Source organism: Lonchura striata, chromosome 11, assembly GCF_050655825.1.
Source record: "Lonchura striata isolate lonStrDom1 chromosome 11, ASM5065582v1, whole genome shotgun sequence".
Lineage (NCBI taxonomy): Eukaryota > Metazoa > Chordata > Aves > Passeriformes > Estrildidae > Lonchura > Lonchura striata.
In genome coordinates, this window is record NC_140713.1 from 25,413,098 (window position 1) to 25,430,213 (window position 17,116).

At 41.2% G+C, this 17,116-nt stretch overlaps 1 protein-coding gene across 5 annotated transcripts in view; it reads left to right on the forward strand.

Annotated features, from left to right (window-relative positions):
- The first annotated feature begins 385 nt into the window (after positions 1 to 385).
- The window catches only part of AP1G1 (adaptor related protein complex 1 subunit gamma 1), a 37,436-nt gene continuing 20,705 nt past the window's right edge, over positions 386 to 17,116 (forward strand). For 3 of the 5 annotated variants that reach the window (XM_085589268.1, XM_085589269.1, XM_085589271.1), the window contains exons 1-5: positions 627 to 1,229; positions 9,330 to 9,533; positions 12,964 to 13,088; positions 15,191 to 15,332; positions 16,532 to 16,628. In XM_085589268.1, coding sequence (XP_085445394.1) covers positions 1,188 to 1,229; positions 9,330 to 9,533; positions 12,964 to 13,088; positions 15,191 to 15,332; positions 16,532 to 16,628 — 610 coding nt within the window. In that variant the 5' untranslated portion in view covers positions 627 to 1,187. Of the gene's footprint in view, positions 1,230 to 9,329; positions 9,534 to 12,963; positions 13,089 to 15,190; positions 15,333 to 16,531; positions 16,629 to 17,116 lie in introns of all 5 variants that reach the window. The other 2 variants (XM_085589270.1, XM_077786410.2) reach the window with 2 other exon arrangements.

A 17,116-nucleotide genomic window follows, 5' to 3' on the forward strand; every position in this document is an offset into this window, starting at 1 on the left:
CAGGAGCCTTCGGTCTGAACGTGCCCGTGCCCTGTCTCGCACCCCCGCAGTGTCCAGCTGGCCCCGTGCTGCCGACCGGGCTCCGCGGGGGCAGCTACTCGTCATTCGATAATCGTTAATGTGGCATAAGGTCCTGGAAGCGGGAACAGAATAGCTGCCTGGGGCGGGGGTGGCTCTGTATCCCCTTCCAGAGCTGCCTCGTTTCCTGCGGCGCCCTGCGTTCACCCCGCCGCCGCTGGACGTTTCAACAGTGCAAGGTTCGGCGAACTGGGAGCGGCTTGGCCCCTCGGAACCCCTCGATCCCGGAACCGCGGACACGGGCGGCGGGTCCCGCCCGGCCCCGGCATGGGGAGCGCGCGTGCCGGGACCGCCCCGCGCATGACGTCATCAGGGAATGCCACGGTGCAGACGCAAGTTTTCGTATAAGACCTCACGGGTGCTTCCGCCAAGAAAAGTAGTGCAAGCGGTATTTTCGGTCCCGCCACCGCCTCTACTGTACCACACTCTCGCCATCCCCGCCCCGTTCCCGCCGAACTCGGCGCGGCCGCGCTCGCACCCGCGGTCGGCAGAGCCTGCGGAGTCGCGGGGAGCGAGTCGGCCTGGATCCCTCCGCCTGCGGTATCGGTGCTGCGGCCGCGCCGCCGCCATTTTGAATGCCCGGCTCTATCCGCCGCCACCGCTGCAGGGACCGGCCTGGTGAGTGGGACCGGCTCGGGTCTTTGCTGCCCCGCCGGGCTTCCCCTGACCTCCGGGTCTCGCCGCCTGGGGCCTGCGAGTCCTGGGGCCTCTCTCCGCCCCGAGCTCCGCCGCTGGGCCTCGGCTGCTCTGTCCGCGAGGCCGCCCCCTGCCCTCCCGCCGCCTCTGTCGGCGCCGCTGTCTCTGCCTGGCGCTCCGGCCCGCTTCCAACTCTCCCCTGCGCCCCGGGGCCTCCTGCTCGGGTGTGGGAGCGGTCCGTGCGTGCCCTAGCCATTCTTTGCCGGAGAGACGGCGGTGCAGCCCTGCCTCGGCCCCCGTGCCCGGAGGTCGGGCAGCGGCAGCAGTAGCGCGTACCTCAAGAGCGGTTCGTGCTGTGGCCCGCTGCCGTCCTGGCAGAAGTCGGGACTTGTGCTCGGCCTTCCCCTCGCTATATGATTGCCTAGGCTGCACAAGCGCTCCGAATATTGCAGCGTCTGCATTACTTCCCGGTTATGGGTTTTAATGGAAGCAGGAGATTTTCGGTCTGGCTCAAGGTATTTGCAGTGAGCTGCTATGGCCGGTCTCTAAGGGCGCCTTCAAGTCCCTTCTTCAAGGCTGGCTGAGCTCTCGCACGAGCTATAAGATAAATTGTAGTTTATTTTATAGTAGACACTGTTTTTAAAGTTAACAGATGGAACAGGTGTGTGTTTTATTGTGTTGAAAGTGATGTGTAAAAATGTTGAGCGACAAATTTCAGTTTCTGATGCTTGAAATATTAATGGGACAGTGCAGAATCCCAGTGGAAGATCTTTGAAAGGTTAACAGTGTCACATGTGTGGCCAAAAGGTGTTTGGTCCATAGTGGCTTAAACAGTAAAATATAGTGTGTTTTCCCCTGTAAATGCAGGGGAATCTTTTAGGGATGCTCCTAGCATCCTACATTTAAAATGGCAGAGAAATTTGTGCTGTTTTGTTTCCCTGTTGTTTTTTTGTGTAGTAGAGCACAATAGCTTTTTGTACCCATTTCCCTGCTACCTCTCCTCTAAACTACACTTGGGATTTTTTTCCTTTGTTTGTTTGTATATCAAATTCTTGTCATTTGTTGCCAGATTCTTTCATCTGTTTACTTGTGTGCTCTCTGGTGTTTGGCACAGGATTTGAAAACTTGAGTACTTGTTGGGTATTCAAGAGCTGAATGAAGGCAGGAGATTTTGTGGGTTTTTTTCTGAGGAGGTTGGTGTGAACCCTTCCATTCTACTGTGCTGGGAGAAGGAGAGGAAAGGTATTAAAATTCCTGTTTCTTGAGAAGGGAAAAGTAAGTCTTGGGTTATTGTTTTGTGAGGGGATCCAGCTTTTGTGTTTCCAGTGTGTAGGATAGCTTTCATATTTTCTCCCTTTATGATTAAAAAAAAAACATTTTCTTCCTTTTTTGTTGTTTTTCTTTTCTGTTCCTGTGACTGCTGATGTGTTTTTCTGAGAGTGGCACGGTAGAGATGGAAAGATCGTGTAGTACCTTTGAAGTGTCCCGTGAGAGATTAGGGGATAACAGAAATGCTCTGATTGTTGGTGTAGTGCGTTTTGCAGTGGCCTCGCTGTGCATGAGATTAGTGAGTCTGTCAGGCCATGGTGTGAGAAGGTTGTGGACAGTGCACAGGAGTCCAAACTGGCTGTTCTCAGGCACACAGAGCCCACCCTAGTTAGCGCAGTTCAGGTTTGGAGCATCAGCTTTCCAAGTGTGTGGGCTCGTGTAAATCTTTACTGCTGCTAAAAGTGATGGCAGTCAGTAAAGCTGCTTGTGCCTCTCCAGAGTGAATATTTGTATTTGTGAGCTGGCCCTGTAGAACTGCAGGCCATGGGTTGTGTGATCTCATCACATTTTTTAATGATAGAACAATTTCTTCTGAATGCAGGTGATGCTAATTTGTCCTAGATGATACTCAGCTGTTCTTTGGGGAGAGGGTCTGTTCTGCTATGGTAAGAGCATTAGTTTACTGGAGGAGCATTTTGGAGTTAATAAGTAAATGTATGATCAGGCTGTAACTTAAAAAACAGAGCTACAGTAATGTGAGTACAAGTGAATCTGCTGATATCACAGGTATTAGTGCAGCCTGTATCTGCTATTTGGCAGAAATGCTACAAGTGAAATAAAAGATTAGAACTTTTTAGAGAACAGCTGAAGTTATGTGGCCTGTTGTAAAGTTCATATTAATTAATGTAAAAATCTTGTCTTTCCTCTGGCATTAGCAAGGACCTAGAAGGGTGTAGGGGTTTTTGTGACAAACTAGTGGCTTTTTAAAATTATTATTATTTAAAGTTTAACTCTGCAGGAAAGTGAACAGGAAGTAAAATAGCCAGAGTAGTTCACAGATTAAATTAAGGGGAAATTAGAAGCAGTTGATAAGATAATGTAGGTCAGTGGTGATTGAAGAAGCCAGAAAATCTTGAATTCTTCTTGAATCTGTCATGGTGATCAGCTGTATAGCTGTGCTAATTCTTCTTCCTACATTTTTTACCTTCTTAAAAAAATAGGGTGATATTTCTCTTCTTTTTTGGCAGTTGTTGAGGTTAATGTTTGTACTGACTGGGAGCTCAGTGTGAAGGCAGCTCAGGAGTTGCTGCGTTTGGTGTATGTGCACAGTTGTGCAGGAATGGGATACCTTATCTAAAGTGCTGACTTGTGCTCTGGGGCCATGCCTCAGTCAGCAGGGAGTGGGAAGGGGTCTGTAGTTGTTTGGCAGTGGGATTGGGTGGGATCTGTGCAATGTCCTCAGCCTCTGTCCTGCCTCTCCTCTTCCTCTCAACTCTTGAGTAGCACTGAGCCTTGCTTTTTAAATAATGTTGTGCTGCATTCCTTGTTGGTGGTTTGTTTTTTTTTTTTTCAATGTAACTGGAAGTGGGACCATCTCTTCAGGACTGTTTTTAGCTCTTGTTTTGGGATACTTTTTTTCTTATTTGACCTCCCCTGCTCTTCTCCAGCTGTCTCTGCATAAAGCAAAGTGTAACTCTAATGCCTTTTCTTATGTGACTGCATTTTTTAAGCCCCCTGCTGACTTAATTGCTTTGTGATTTTCTGATGTTGCTTTCTAGTTCTCTATTGCATTCAATAGCTTTTTCCTGACAAGAGATTGTCCCACTTAGCTAGCATGTTATGTTGTTGATTACTCTTTCTCTCAACTCCTTTGTGTTGCCTTTGCCCTTCTTAATGATGATGGTGCTTCTTCCTTTGGTGTTTATTGTATAAATAGTTATAATAATTTAATATTTACTGTTATCTGTATAAATATTGCTAATACTAGACCATATACTAATATCTCTGCATTTGTTGACACCCTCATCTCTACTTGGAGAGTATGTTTCTGGTTTTATTGCTAACATATTTTTCTTTTTAAGTGTCTGATAGAAGTGGGAAGTCTACTGATGGCAGTGTGTAGTTGAAGCCATCAGTGTTGGGTGTCAACACTGCAATTACTCCTTTCATGGAGTCTGGACAGATCCTCTGCTCTTGTGTGTACTCGGCTGGATTCAGTTGCACCTCAGCAAGTAGGGGAGTTCTGCTGCTGATTTCATTTGGGAGTTTGGCTGTTTGGCTTTAGTTGTGTAACTTCCCAAAAGCTGGGGTTGCTTGAGGAGTGTGATTACTTATGCATTGTTGGGGTGGAGCAACTGGAGTTGTGTGTTTTAGATGTGTTTGAAGTGCTTCAGGCTTGGGGTGTTTTCTAGACAGAACCAAATTCAGAAATGCAATTTACGTGAAAAGCTGTAACTTGGTGCGTATATCACCACAACTGAAAATTCAGACCATTTCCCCAAACAGTAGATCTCTTCTGTGAATAATTTCATTAATTTTGATGGCCTTTATGTCTTAACATTTCCGGAATTTAAGGCTAAATAATAATGGAATGTTAAAATGTTAGATGTCTGATAATTTGTCCTAATGAAGTTTTAAAACAATTGTTATTTTTTAAAGTTTTATTGTCTTAGAAACGCATTAGATAGTTTAGGCATAAGCTAACATTCCTGAATAGTTTCCAGAGGACATCTTCTCAACTCAGTGTTTAAGGACTATCCTTTGTCTTTATTCTGCAATTCCTGATAGAGGAATAAAGCTTAACTAAAGCACTTGATGATTTAAGGTGGGTTTTGGTAATATTAGGTGTGTGTTGTAAATATAAAAGATGGCCTATTATATTTGAATGTGATTGTATTCTAAGAGAGACTTCTAGTAAAGTTCTATACTGAAATATTTTTGGTACAATGGCCTGTTGAATAAAATCTTTAACTTTCAAACATAATAAGCTTTACTAGTAACAGACCATAAAAGAGGAGAAAACAGTGATTTATCAGTACAATGTAAATGAAAATGAAATGGTTTAATACATAAAGATTTTTGCGGTTTTGTTTTTTTTCACTTTTGTATAGTAGCGATGAGTTACACAAAGAAAGAGAATGCCTTTTTATTAGTTCATGGGAAGGATTCCTGAACAGCAGAGGAATGAGGATCGCTGAGGTGACACCTTTTCTAGTCTCTGGATTTTAGGAAAGAAGCTGGAATTCTGTGTCCTAAGGAACTTAAACACCGGCCACCTATACAACCTGAGCTAATCTGAATTCAGTCTCCGATTCTTTCAGAAGTTTTGATCTTGATAGTATGTTCTTCTAAGGAGCAAGGCTTTCAAAATTAGAAGAGGGAAAGAGGTCTTATAAGGTTGAAAAACTCTGTGTGCAACACTACCAGATATTGTAAATATTAACTAGTAGGCTCTTTCAAGTATTCAGAAATTATCCCTGATTTTTGGTGCTCGTAGTTAGCAAAGAAATGGCTGAAGGAAACCCCTGTTTTCAACTGAAGGAGGAAATAGGTAACAACGTCTACAAACTGCCTTGTCATTTATGTTGATGTGCAAAGAATAAAAGGATGTGTTTGTACCGGTGAAAAATGTTAACTAATCTTGAAGAACAAGATTTGCTACTTAGGAGGAAGTTCTAAGGAGCGCTTAGGCACCAGCTGAAGCTCCACTGTCTGCTATTGCTAGAAGATACAGTTATCCTCCCATTGTTGCAGTAAAGATCTGTTGCATTATAATAGGCTTAGGAATTGCTGAGACTAGGTAAACGTTAATCTCTTCTGTAATGTTTCTGAATTTAAGCATTCTCATGTCCAAAGTTTCTTCTCATCTGTAGTAGCTACAGCTTACACTTGAAAAGTCTGAAACTCAAAACTGTGATGAGATTTCCAATATATTAGCATGCAGAAGAATGTTAAAGTCACTGAAGGCAAAGAACAGGTACCTGACACAAGAATTTTTGATATTAAGAGAACATAGATGGGTGCAAAATCTTTTGTATGGGATGGATTCAAAGGTATAGTAAAAGCTGAATGATTTGATATTGACTAAAAAAAGGATGTAGTTTCAGCACAAGGCTAGAAATGCCTTTTCTGAATACTGGAAAATAAATTACAGCTCTGTCTTTTGTCCTTTTGTAATCCTCCATCAGAGCAGTTCTGAATTTTTCTGTTCTCATCAGGCACAAAGTATGCGTGTGAGATACAGTTGCTCTTAGTCCTTCAGGTTAGACTATGTAACTGTGTTATTTGTTACACAAGTGAGAACAGCAGGAAGCCTCAGAAAATGTTTCTTGAGTCTTGCCCATCAATCCTTCCTTTCTAAAGTGCTGGTTCTGCTTGCTTTCCTGTGTTTGTGAAGTGAGGAGGAAAAATAATCTTTACAGTGTGCTTTGCTAATTCTTTATTTATGCAAGGGCATTTGTAAATACTGACTATTCACTTTTTTCAGTATCTGAATGATGTTAGATCTTCAGTTTGTTGTCATTGTACCTGCCTTCTGCCTTCTTGGCGAGACAGGAAGTCCTGTCTAAACGCTGGAGAAAGATGAAAAAAAAAAGTATTCATAAAAATTTGTACTTCACATATATAGTAGCACTGTTGAATTCTGTTTTTCCATTGACCAGAACTGTTTAGGCAGTCTTTCCTTTTATTTTCTCTTGTCTGGGGTCAAGCTTAAGATGCTGAAGCCTTCCATGGGCATACCTACAGAAAGATTTTGATCCACTGGCAAGGAAAGGAGTGGGCTTGTACAAGTCACAGGCTGCATATATCAGCCTTCAGCAGTTTATAAACCTTCAGATATAGAGTGAGAACAAAACAGCTTGTGGTATCAAAACAATTTGTTGGCAAATCTCAGTTTGTTTGCAGGTTATGTATTAGTGTTTCAAAAACTTTGTAAAGAACCCTTCCTTTAAAATAAAGGAGTTGGCCATGGTTGTAGTAGCTAGACTAGTAGTAGCCACTGCTTATCTTCTCAGGAGCAGCAGTGTTGTAGATAAGCTTAATTAGGCTGCAGAGGCATAGCCTAAGTGTTGATTCCTGCTGGAGTGAACCTTTCACCTTTTTTCCAGTCCATCTGAGGTCTCCTAGAGCCACATGTTCTCACTGCTGCCTCTGTGCATAAGCCAGACTGATGTGTCTGAGGACTGCTTTCAGGAGGAAGGAACAAGCTGGTTTTTACATGGGCAGATTGGTGCACTGTGCCTGGAATGCCAGTGTGAACACAGTGGAAGGACTGGACTCACCTTTTTCAGCATGAGACTGCACATGAGTGATCTTAGTGATTATGAAATTATTGCCTATGGGCTGCAGAGGAATATTTCTGCAGTAGCACTTTTATCTTTGTGACTGCTGCCCAGTTTTCCGACAAGAGCGTGGCTTATTGAGATCAGCTTAGAATTATGTGGTCTGGGTAGTAGATGAGTCTAGGCTTAAAAATTCAGCACTTAACGTGGACAATTGCCACCTAGGAAAGAGATTTTTGCATTTATGATACTGTTGTGAAAAACACAAGCTGAGCATGTCGTTGCAATCAAAACTCCACAGAGTGTTATCAATTTTCAGGAAAATAATAGGCAAAAAAATATAAGGCATTTTATATAAATACATCAATATTTCATCTAGCCCTGCAGCATTTTGCTTTTCTTCCCCTTGAGAAAACATGCAGAACTGTATTATGTGCAGGCATGGCAGCAAAGGTAGTGGTCATAGAAGTGCTTGTTCTGGAGATGGATTTCTTAGTTCTCCATGACTATTTCTGTTATGCTTGTTAGTGCAGCATGAGTGCATAGCAACCATTAATTTATTCATATCAAAGTAATGTGAGGAAGTGTTGTGAATTCACATGGAGAGACAAGGCAAGAGTAAGGATTAATGTGTCCAATAGTCTTGATCCTACACATGTCAGCATTTTGGGACAGAGTTTCCTTATGCAGGAAGAATATCTCTACTCTTCCACTTTCAAAACTGAATGTTTTGTGTCTGTATAAATTCAAGCTTTTTAAAGTATGAATATGGGGAACTTAAATATGAGGAGTCTACATGGTTTGACTGAAGAGGCTTAGTGTATGTGTTTGTAGTCAGGACACAGCTGCCTTCATCTACCTTACTGTAAGGCCACCTTTACTTGTACATGCATCTCTCTGCTTTTGTAAAAGCAAAGAAGTCCCCTGTTAGCTCTGTGACCCAGCCTCTCTGGTGGGATTATGTAAGCCAGTTAGTGCAGCACCTGAATGCACATCTTTTTCTTATATGGCAATGTTTAAAATGTATGGCACAGTGTTCAGAGGGAGTGGTGACCCACACAAAATCTGTAGCAGACTGGCATGGCAACTTCTTACAAGTTGGTCTGATACCTTATCAGAAGGGCTCAGTTCTGTTCCTAAGCTGGCATGGATGAAAGAAGGCTGTGAAGATGTTTATATAGTCTGAGCTCTCCAGAAGTTGGCTTTGGTGAGCATGACCTAAAAGGTTCAAACTTGAACATAAATCTAAAGTTTGGATTCTGTTTGACAGACACTTTCCTCTTAACAGGAGCTTGGCAGACTATATTGCTCTGTGGGTCAGATGGCTTCATTGGTATTCCATCTGTTGAGGTGAAACAACTCTGAGTGTTCTTGTATACACCTTCATAACCATATTGCCAGACAGTAATGTCACAGGCTTGTTTGTGTCAGAAACGGTTGTTCTAATTGGGGTGTAATAAAAGGATGATGTGAACCTGTTTATTTATATTTGAAGCGGGATTCTCTGAAATATCCACTCACTTAAGATTGCTCTTCCATTTACTTTTCTGCTGACTTCCACACTTCTAAGAAGGAAGTGTGTATGGCACAAGTTAGCAGGATTTTTGAAGCATGACCATCTGAAGGACTTAGATGAAATCTTGTGCAAGTTGTTAAACAGAGTTGTGTTTTGTAGAGTATTTCTGTCCCAAGTTGTCACAATTCTGGGATCAGTTCTCTTTGGAGCCTGGCTTTTATGGAGAGCGGCAAGTGATGTGAATATGAGAGTACCTTGCAGAGTGCTGTTTCTGCCTGTTTCAGGTGGGGAGTCATGTTATGTGCATTTGAAAGCTGGCTCAAATGGGAATAATTTCCATTTCTAATGTTCTGGAAGAGCAGATGTGAGGTACAGTAAAGTCAAAGTTTTCATGTTTACTCTTAGCTACTGCTCTTAGCCTACATTTTCATCATTCTTTTACTTAAATAATTGTAGAGTAAGAAAGAAAAAGGAATACATGGAAGTGTGTGACCATTATGAAGCCTTTAGAGGCAGTAAAAGGTTTACAGACCTCTTTTTTCTCTCAGAGGATGCCAGCCCCCATCAGACTGCGGGAGTTGATCCGGACCATCCGGACGGCAAGAACCCAGGCAGAAGAGCGTGAGATGATCCAAAAGGAATGTGCTGCTATCCGGTCATCCTTCCGAGAGGAAGATAACACATACCGATGCAGAAATGTGGCAAAACTTCTGTATATGCACATGCTGGGATATCCTGCACATTTTGGACAGGTAAGTTAAAATGTAGTGCCTTCTGTGCATAAGCCAGTCTGTCTTCTGTGTTTAGGGCAAATTAACTTGCTCAGAGCGTTCCTAAGTGCAGTTCTACTTTCCTTTGGGATGTTTTGAGGTCTGTTTTCGTATATGTTCTGAACCTGTGTTAGTTAGTTTCGACTTCATTAGTGAGATTTGCTGTTTGGGGCTTTCATATTTTGTTTTGAAACTTGAGGTTAGTCTGCTTTTGCCATGCTGTCTCCTCCTTACTATCCATGTTTCTGCAGAGCAGTAGTGCTTAAACCACAGTCCAAGACATAGGGATTTTTTTAGATTGGATCAAAATAGCACTTTGGAGTTCTGCCTCTGAAAAATACCACATACTTCAAAGGAGGTTCTGTACCCTTTTCCATATAAAGTAATGTATTTGAGACAGAAAAGAGCTGGTCTGTTCCTGGCAATCAGAAGTTGGTGTTCCTTGTCCCCATCTGAGGTGATATGGAGAATACAGGTGTGAATTTTCCATCTCTTGGCTTATTTTTGATGTGCTATTTTTGACAGAAATTTTAGGAAAGGGAGGCAGGAAGATGGAAGCTCTTGATCTCCAAGGTGTCCCTCAGGTTAGCTTTGCTTAGTCTTTGGGGCATAGTCAGTTTTGCTTAGAAGTCAGTAGGTGTCTTGTTAATAGTAATCTAGCCTAGGTCTTCAATAAAGCTTAAATTAGTCAAATTGTTGTATCCCTTCAAGTAGCTTCAAGTCCTGCGTGTCTATCCATTTGTGGTTGAATTTACCAGTCCTAATATGTCTCACTGAAACAGTAAGCTCAAACCAGTGAAATCAAATTGCAGATAGTTAGGCTTCGTGAGTTTGGTGGGCTCTGCTATGGCATATGAAGTGCCTTATCTTACTTCTGTATTATTGGATTCTTCTCTCAGGGTAAAGAGTTTTGAAAAAGGGCAAGTGAAATTGTGTATTATTCTATTCTTAATGCTTTTCATAGCCGGGCTGTCTGGTCCAAGAGAGAAACTTCCTGTCACAAAAATTAATTATCTTGGATCCTTAAGAATAGTGAAAAGTGTTGAAAAAGTGTCATCTAGAATTTCAACGTTTGGCCTACGTTAAGAAAATTATGGTCAAATAACTTTATTATTGTCATTGTTTCTATTTGAAAAAAAAATTCCAGTTGCAAGAGGGGGTATGTTTGTAAAAGTTGGGTCAGATGTAGTCTGATTACATGTCAGTAATATCTGTTACAGTAGTGATGTAGCAGATTTTAATTGTTCCTTTGAATGAAATGGATTTAACAGTATCAAGATTTTTTCCACTAACTACACGTAATAAGAGCTTCAGCTGATCGTGTTTCTTGGTATTGCTGTGCATGAATCTAGTTTGCATGTACTTCTATACAAGTGAAACAAGACCTCATCAGCCTTTCATGGGGTAAATTTCACTAATATATTTTAAATTCAAAAGTACTAGAAATGTATCTTAGAGTATCTGTTGCAGTCATCAGTTTTCTTATGCTCTTCCTCAGTTACTCATCTTCTACCTTTATTGGCTCTTACTCTGTAGCTTAGATGTCATCAATTTTATGTTGCGTTTTTGTGGAGGATTTTATAACTATCTTGTAAAACCAGGAAAGAAGGTTGTTTCAGAGGTGCATTATTCTCTTACAGAAGACACTGGAAACATGAGAGCTTGATAATCTAGTGTTCTGTACATTATCTCTGGATGATCTTGGCCATTTGGGCAAATTCAGTTATCTTTGCAGAGGACTGGTTTTGTAATTCAGATGTGCTTATTCGAGGTTGTCATCCCATTTATCCTTGCAGACTGAACTAAATTTCTTTCCAGCCTTTTCTTACCGATTTGTCATCCTTGCACTCATTGGGCTTTCATATATGACAACAGTGTCAACAGCTGAGTGTGTGTTCTAATGCCATGTGGTCCTGAGAACTTGCAGGACTGGGACTAGGCTATAGCACTTTCTCTGGCTCTTCAACTTTAATTTTCATAACAATATACTGTGCAACTTTACTGTGGTTGATGTGTGTGTTTCTTGCATCTCATCTGTGTCTATTGCCTTGTTCAAGCTTCTGTCTGTCTAGGGCCCATGAATCCCTTTTCCTGGCACCTCGTATCTTTGCCTGTGCATGCCCTCTTTGCTGTGGATCTGTTGCCAGCACTGTCTGACCCCCCTCAAACCTGTTGTGTATGTTTATTTGCTGCCCCAGCTAATAAAGCAGACTTACAGAAATTGTTTGTGAGGGGTAGATCTCTACTTCCCTGTCAGCAAAGTAGACATAGATTATAGCTGATTAGTTATCTGTTACAGAAAACTGTGTTAGTGTCTAGTAATGTCAGATTATCTCTGTGATAGATAGTATTTGTTTTTCATTTTTAAAGTGTCAGATGTAAAAATGAGCTGGGAATTAAATTTTAAATTAGCAGAGTGCAGGTGGAAACTATGTGTGCTGTCTTGGGAATCTCTTCTGTACTATTGATCACAGTTGCCATTTCTACAGGGGGAAATGGAAACTTGTAGTGGGTAGAATGCGCGTGATTTTAGTAAACCTCTGGTGTTCCAGAGATTACAGAGAAGTGCAAAAACATAACTATCTCTGACAATCTACTTTTTACCTAGCTAGCAAGTTAATTAAGATCATAATAAACACAACCTGGTTTTAGAGTCATAGAATCCTAGAATGGTTTGGGTTGAAAGGTCATCTAGTTCCAGCTGTCATGGGCAAGGACACCTGCTAGTCCAGGTTGCTCCAAGCCCGGTCCAGCCTAGTCTTGAACACTTGCAGGGATCCAGGGGAAGCCACAGCTTCTCTGGGCAGTCTGTGCCAGGGCTGCACCACGCTCACAGCCAAGATTTTCATCCTAATATCAAACCTAAACTCGCCCCTTTTTCCATTTGAGGTCATGACCCCTTGTCCTGTCACTACATGTCCTTGTTTCAGCAGCTTACAGAGCATTGATCCTCTTCCTAGTAGATAAATGGAAGCTTTTAAGTTTAGTTTAAAAGCTTCATGTGTGTATCAAACATGACACATGATCTGGATTTCCATGTCTTTACTATTTTGTGTTTACTGAAATGTCTTTCATCTCTATGAACGTGTTACTGTTTACTTTTGTGATCTGACATTAACTGACATATCTGGTATATCTGAGGTCATGGAAGACCAACAGTGTCTGGCCACTTCAAGGCACTGGAGCTGCTAATGACCTTCCTGCTGGCTTTGTTGGAAGTTTGGGCAGGTCATTTAATCTTTCTTGGTTTTCTACATCACCAAAATGGAAACCAAATGCACCTTTAAAAGTGCACTCTGAGATACATACATTACTATGCATCAAAATTCAAACTGTTTCTTCTCTAGCTAAGAAGTAGTTTTGAAGCTAATTATGTCTCTTTTCTTCTTTTTTTCCTTTTTTTATTTTCCAGTTGGAGTGCCTCAAGCTTATTGCGTCTCAGAAATTCACAGACAAGCGCATTGGTTATTTAGGTGCCATGTTGCTGCTGGATGAGAGACAGGATGTTCATCTTCTTATGACCAATTGCATCAAGAAGTAAGGGTACCACCTCTCCATCAAACCATGCTTTGAGGTTTCAGTATCAGAAAGTATCCTTATGACAGATATACTTAGAATACTTTAGGGTTTTTCCCTTGTTGAAATTGTTGTATGCTGTTAACCATAATGAGGTTGTCATAGTAGTGTTCTATATTGGGCCATCCTGTCTAGCTTCTTTAGTGGGAACAGAATACAAAATTGCATTGGTTTTGAAGAGGTATATGTAGCAAGCAACACATGTCCTGTGTGTGTTTGTTTGCTTCTGCTGACAAGTTCTGAAGACTTATCAAAGAACAAGGCTATGTATCTTGCTTTCTTTTTAAGATCTAATGATCCTGACAAATTAGTTTTCATTGGAAGCAAGGCAACAGCTTTGGATTTGTTGTCATTTTGCTGAAATCAGACAAGAAGGAATGGGAATTACTATTTTTTTAATACTTCTCTCAGCAAAGCAATGTCAAAGTGGGACTTTTTTGCTTCATACTTTAGTGGGTGACAAATGGGTGTATTTTCTTTTCAAGATGGATTGGAGCAGGTATGGAACAGCTGGGTCCTGGTTGACCTACCCAAAGGTTGTGTGTGGTGTACCTGTTTTTATTATTATGTACTATTAGCACATAAGTCTCTCAGATATTAGAAAGTAAAGTACTGATCTTCAATTAGACTGTGGCCTCAAAGTGCTTTAAAAGAAACTTGATAAAACTGTGGGCCTGAGGATCTACTAACTTTGGACCTAGCGTCCAGGAGACAAGATTTTTGTCTAAAGATCTTTCATTGAAATGCTATACCTGTGTGATGCCTCCATTAGAACCAGGCCGCAGGTTAACACCTCTTTTGATTGTTTATGCTACAGCAAATTTGGTAAGGGTTTAGTGACTTTGAACTGGAAATGGGTCAGACAGAAGCTGAGCAAAAACGGTGGACAGCTTCCCACTATCTTCTGGGTTGTATATTGCTTTCTCCTTCAGCTTCTATATCTGCCATTGTGTTTTGCTTTTATCTAGACATTAAGGGATTTATTTATGGCATTGTTTTTCACTGTTTCATAGCAAGACCCAGATTTTTGAGACTAAAAGGAAAGCAACCTCTTGAAGCATGTACTTGTGATACACATGGCTTTATATAGCTGCCAAAAAATTGTTAAAGGAAGGAAACAAAAAACCAACCTATTTAGTAGCATGTGCTGTCTGCATGTTGCCATAGCTGCTTCATGTTACAACCAGGATACTGTCTTTCCATTCTGCACCTCTTGCATGTTTGGTTTCCAGCCACTTCTTTCCCCAGCTCTTCCATCTTGCAATCCCCAGCTCCCCTTGTCTTCCAAACCAGGAACTGTATTTTTTACTTTCTTCAGCATTGAATCCTGGGTGCTGTGGCAACCTTAGTACCAAACACAGATGGAAAAGTAGTGTAGAATTTGATTTTAAAGGCTATTGGGATTGCTATGTACAAGCTATGTTGTCTTGTGTGACATTGTAGCTAGTCTCATGAATAGCATCTCCTTTTAGGTAGTTTAGCTTCTTGGTGACCACTTTTCACAACTTCCTTAGGCAAATAGGAATAGGAAAAATTGCTAAACAGAATTCTTGTATGAATTATTTTCAAGGTGTGTGAGTGGTGGCATTTGTGGTTTTTAGTCAGGATAGAGAATACTTTTACATAGCTTCTTCTATACTGTTTGATTTGTAAATGCAGAAGCTAAAGCCTGTTGTAGAACATCTTTAAACTGGGACAGCCCACAATGTCACTGCAGCTCTGTGCTTTGCATGCAGGTTTCAAAGCTAAAACCATTTTAAATGGAATTCTGTATAGTCTTCCCTCAGCTCAATCCCTGGATACCCTGACAGGTCAACCTGATAGCTAAACCAAGTATTTTATGTTTTTAATTGAGGATTGTAAGTAGAATTAGTAGCAAACCCTGTGGTACAGGCACTCAAAGCTTGTATTGCTTCCAAGTCATGCTCCCACAGAGCTGTGAATCCAGAAAGTTCTTTTGGGCCATGTGTTGCTGGATAGATAACTCTAGCTGTAGATGCCCTTTTTTGTGTGTTCAGTTTCTGTGTGTGTATGCTGATTGACTTTTTTGTTCTCCTTTACAGTGACCTTAATCACAGCACACAGTATGTGCAGGGGCTGGCACTTTGTACTCTTGGCTGCATGGGCTCCTCAGAAATGTGCAGAGACCTTGCAGGAGAGGTGGAAAAGCTTCTCAAAACTTCCAATTCCTATCTTAGGAAGAAGGTACTTTAGGAAACTCTTGAATACTTTGTTATTGATTAAAAGGCAAGATTGATTGAACACTCTGCTAATATCTAGAATACTAGATGACTGAGATCACACTGAGTGAATATTTTCCCAGTGTGCAAGACAGAACTCAAAACTCCCTGTCTGTTAATAGTAGGAATGTATGTAAGCCTCTAAAAGATAAGCCTCCAATTGATGAGGTAGTTGCTTCTGTTTTTGTACTCTGTCCCATAATGTTATTGGTGGTAATGTGAACACTTGCCCCCTCATGGACATTAGCCTCAAAATTCTGGTCACCAGTTTGATTTATATTCTCAGATAAGTCCAGACAAACTCTGGTTGTTAACAGTGCAGACTGGTATCAGATGATTTGAACCTATTTGATATCTTCTGTTGATAATGGTGACAGTAGTATGAGAACTAGAAGGGTTAAAGTCTTGAAATGGACAAACACTTATAAATTGTCTAATTTCTGCAGCAAATGTGCCATAGCATCAGCAAAGTGTGATTACCCCTATTCTTTTAGGTTTATTTATTGATAAGTCTTGGTGAGAGTGTGAAGCAGTAAGATTTAGGAGGAGATGCATTGTTACGTCTTTGTCTAGTGCTGGACCTAGAGAGAATTTGGAGAGAAAGCAATGCTAAGAGGTCTTGCTGTGTTCTGGAAAGAGGCACTTGATTTTCAGACAGGTGCAAGGAATAGTGTCTCCTGTTGCTTCTCCATCCTAGAAGAAATAGACACATGTTTTTTCAAAAATAGTAGTTCCTTTTGTTTCTCATAGCACCCATCACCTGCAGGAGGAAGTTGTTTTTTGGGGAAGGAGGGAAAGTAAATAAGCCATAATTTTACAGTAAGTTTAATTATTTGTTTCCAATGCATTATCTCCTTCCCAGCAAGAGGAGGACAGGCTAAAGTAGCCCTATTAAAGGCTGCTTTGCAGATAATAGCACTTCTTATGTGAATAATGTAAAAATGAACCATTGATAGGGGGAGTATTAGTTTGTAGTTCAGTGCTTCCCCTTTATTGAACTCCCTTCTGGAATGCTGCTTAGTAACACTTGTAATAGAGCGATGGAAAAATGTGCCAAGCCTTTGTTTATCATGAAGATTGTTATAGTTCCCACTGTGCTAGATATTCCCAAAACAGATATTGTTGTAACTGCAGTGTGTACTAACAAATGTTTTTCCTATCCAGGCAGCACTGTGTGCTGTTCATGTCATCAGAAAGGTGCCTGAACTTATGGAGATGTTCCTGCCAGCCACCAAAAACTTGCTGAATGAGAAGAACCATGGTAATAGCTGAGACTGTACTTAGGAAGGCTAGGCCATTCTCAAGAGGATAGTGCATTTGCTACCTAAGCCTTTTGTTTGGAGGGAACTTCAGAGGTGTATTTGTATAGTTTCTTTCTATTTCTACAAGGTGAATGCAAATGTCATTTAGGAGGAAGGGATTTGTATGACTCTACTAGTCAACAGGACTTTAACATGGCATAGGTGACAAAAGGAACTTTCATTGCATTTTGATACACTTAAGAGTAGATGAAATCGGAAAGTTTGATTTTTATCCTGTACACTGCCTAAAGTGACTCTAAGGAAGTGGCTTCTTAGGTTTGGAGGTATTACTTTTGTGTAGTCTAAATGGAGTTCTGAAGCCTCCTGAGGAAGGTGATACAAGGTCAGCTAGGCAACCCAAATGAGAAGAGAAAATCAGGAAGTGTGAAGAACTTAATACCCATAATGCAATTAACACATGCTGTCCTTCTGGAGTCTTAAGTTTGTG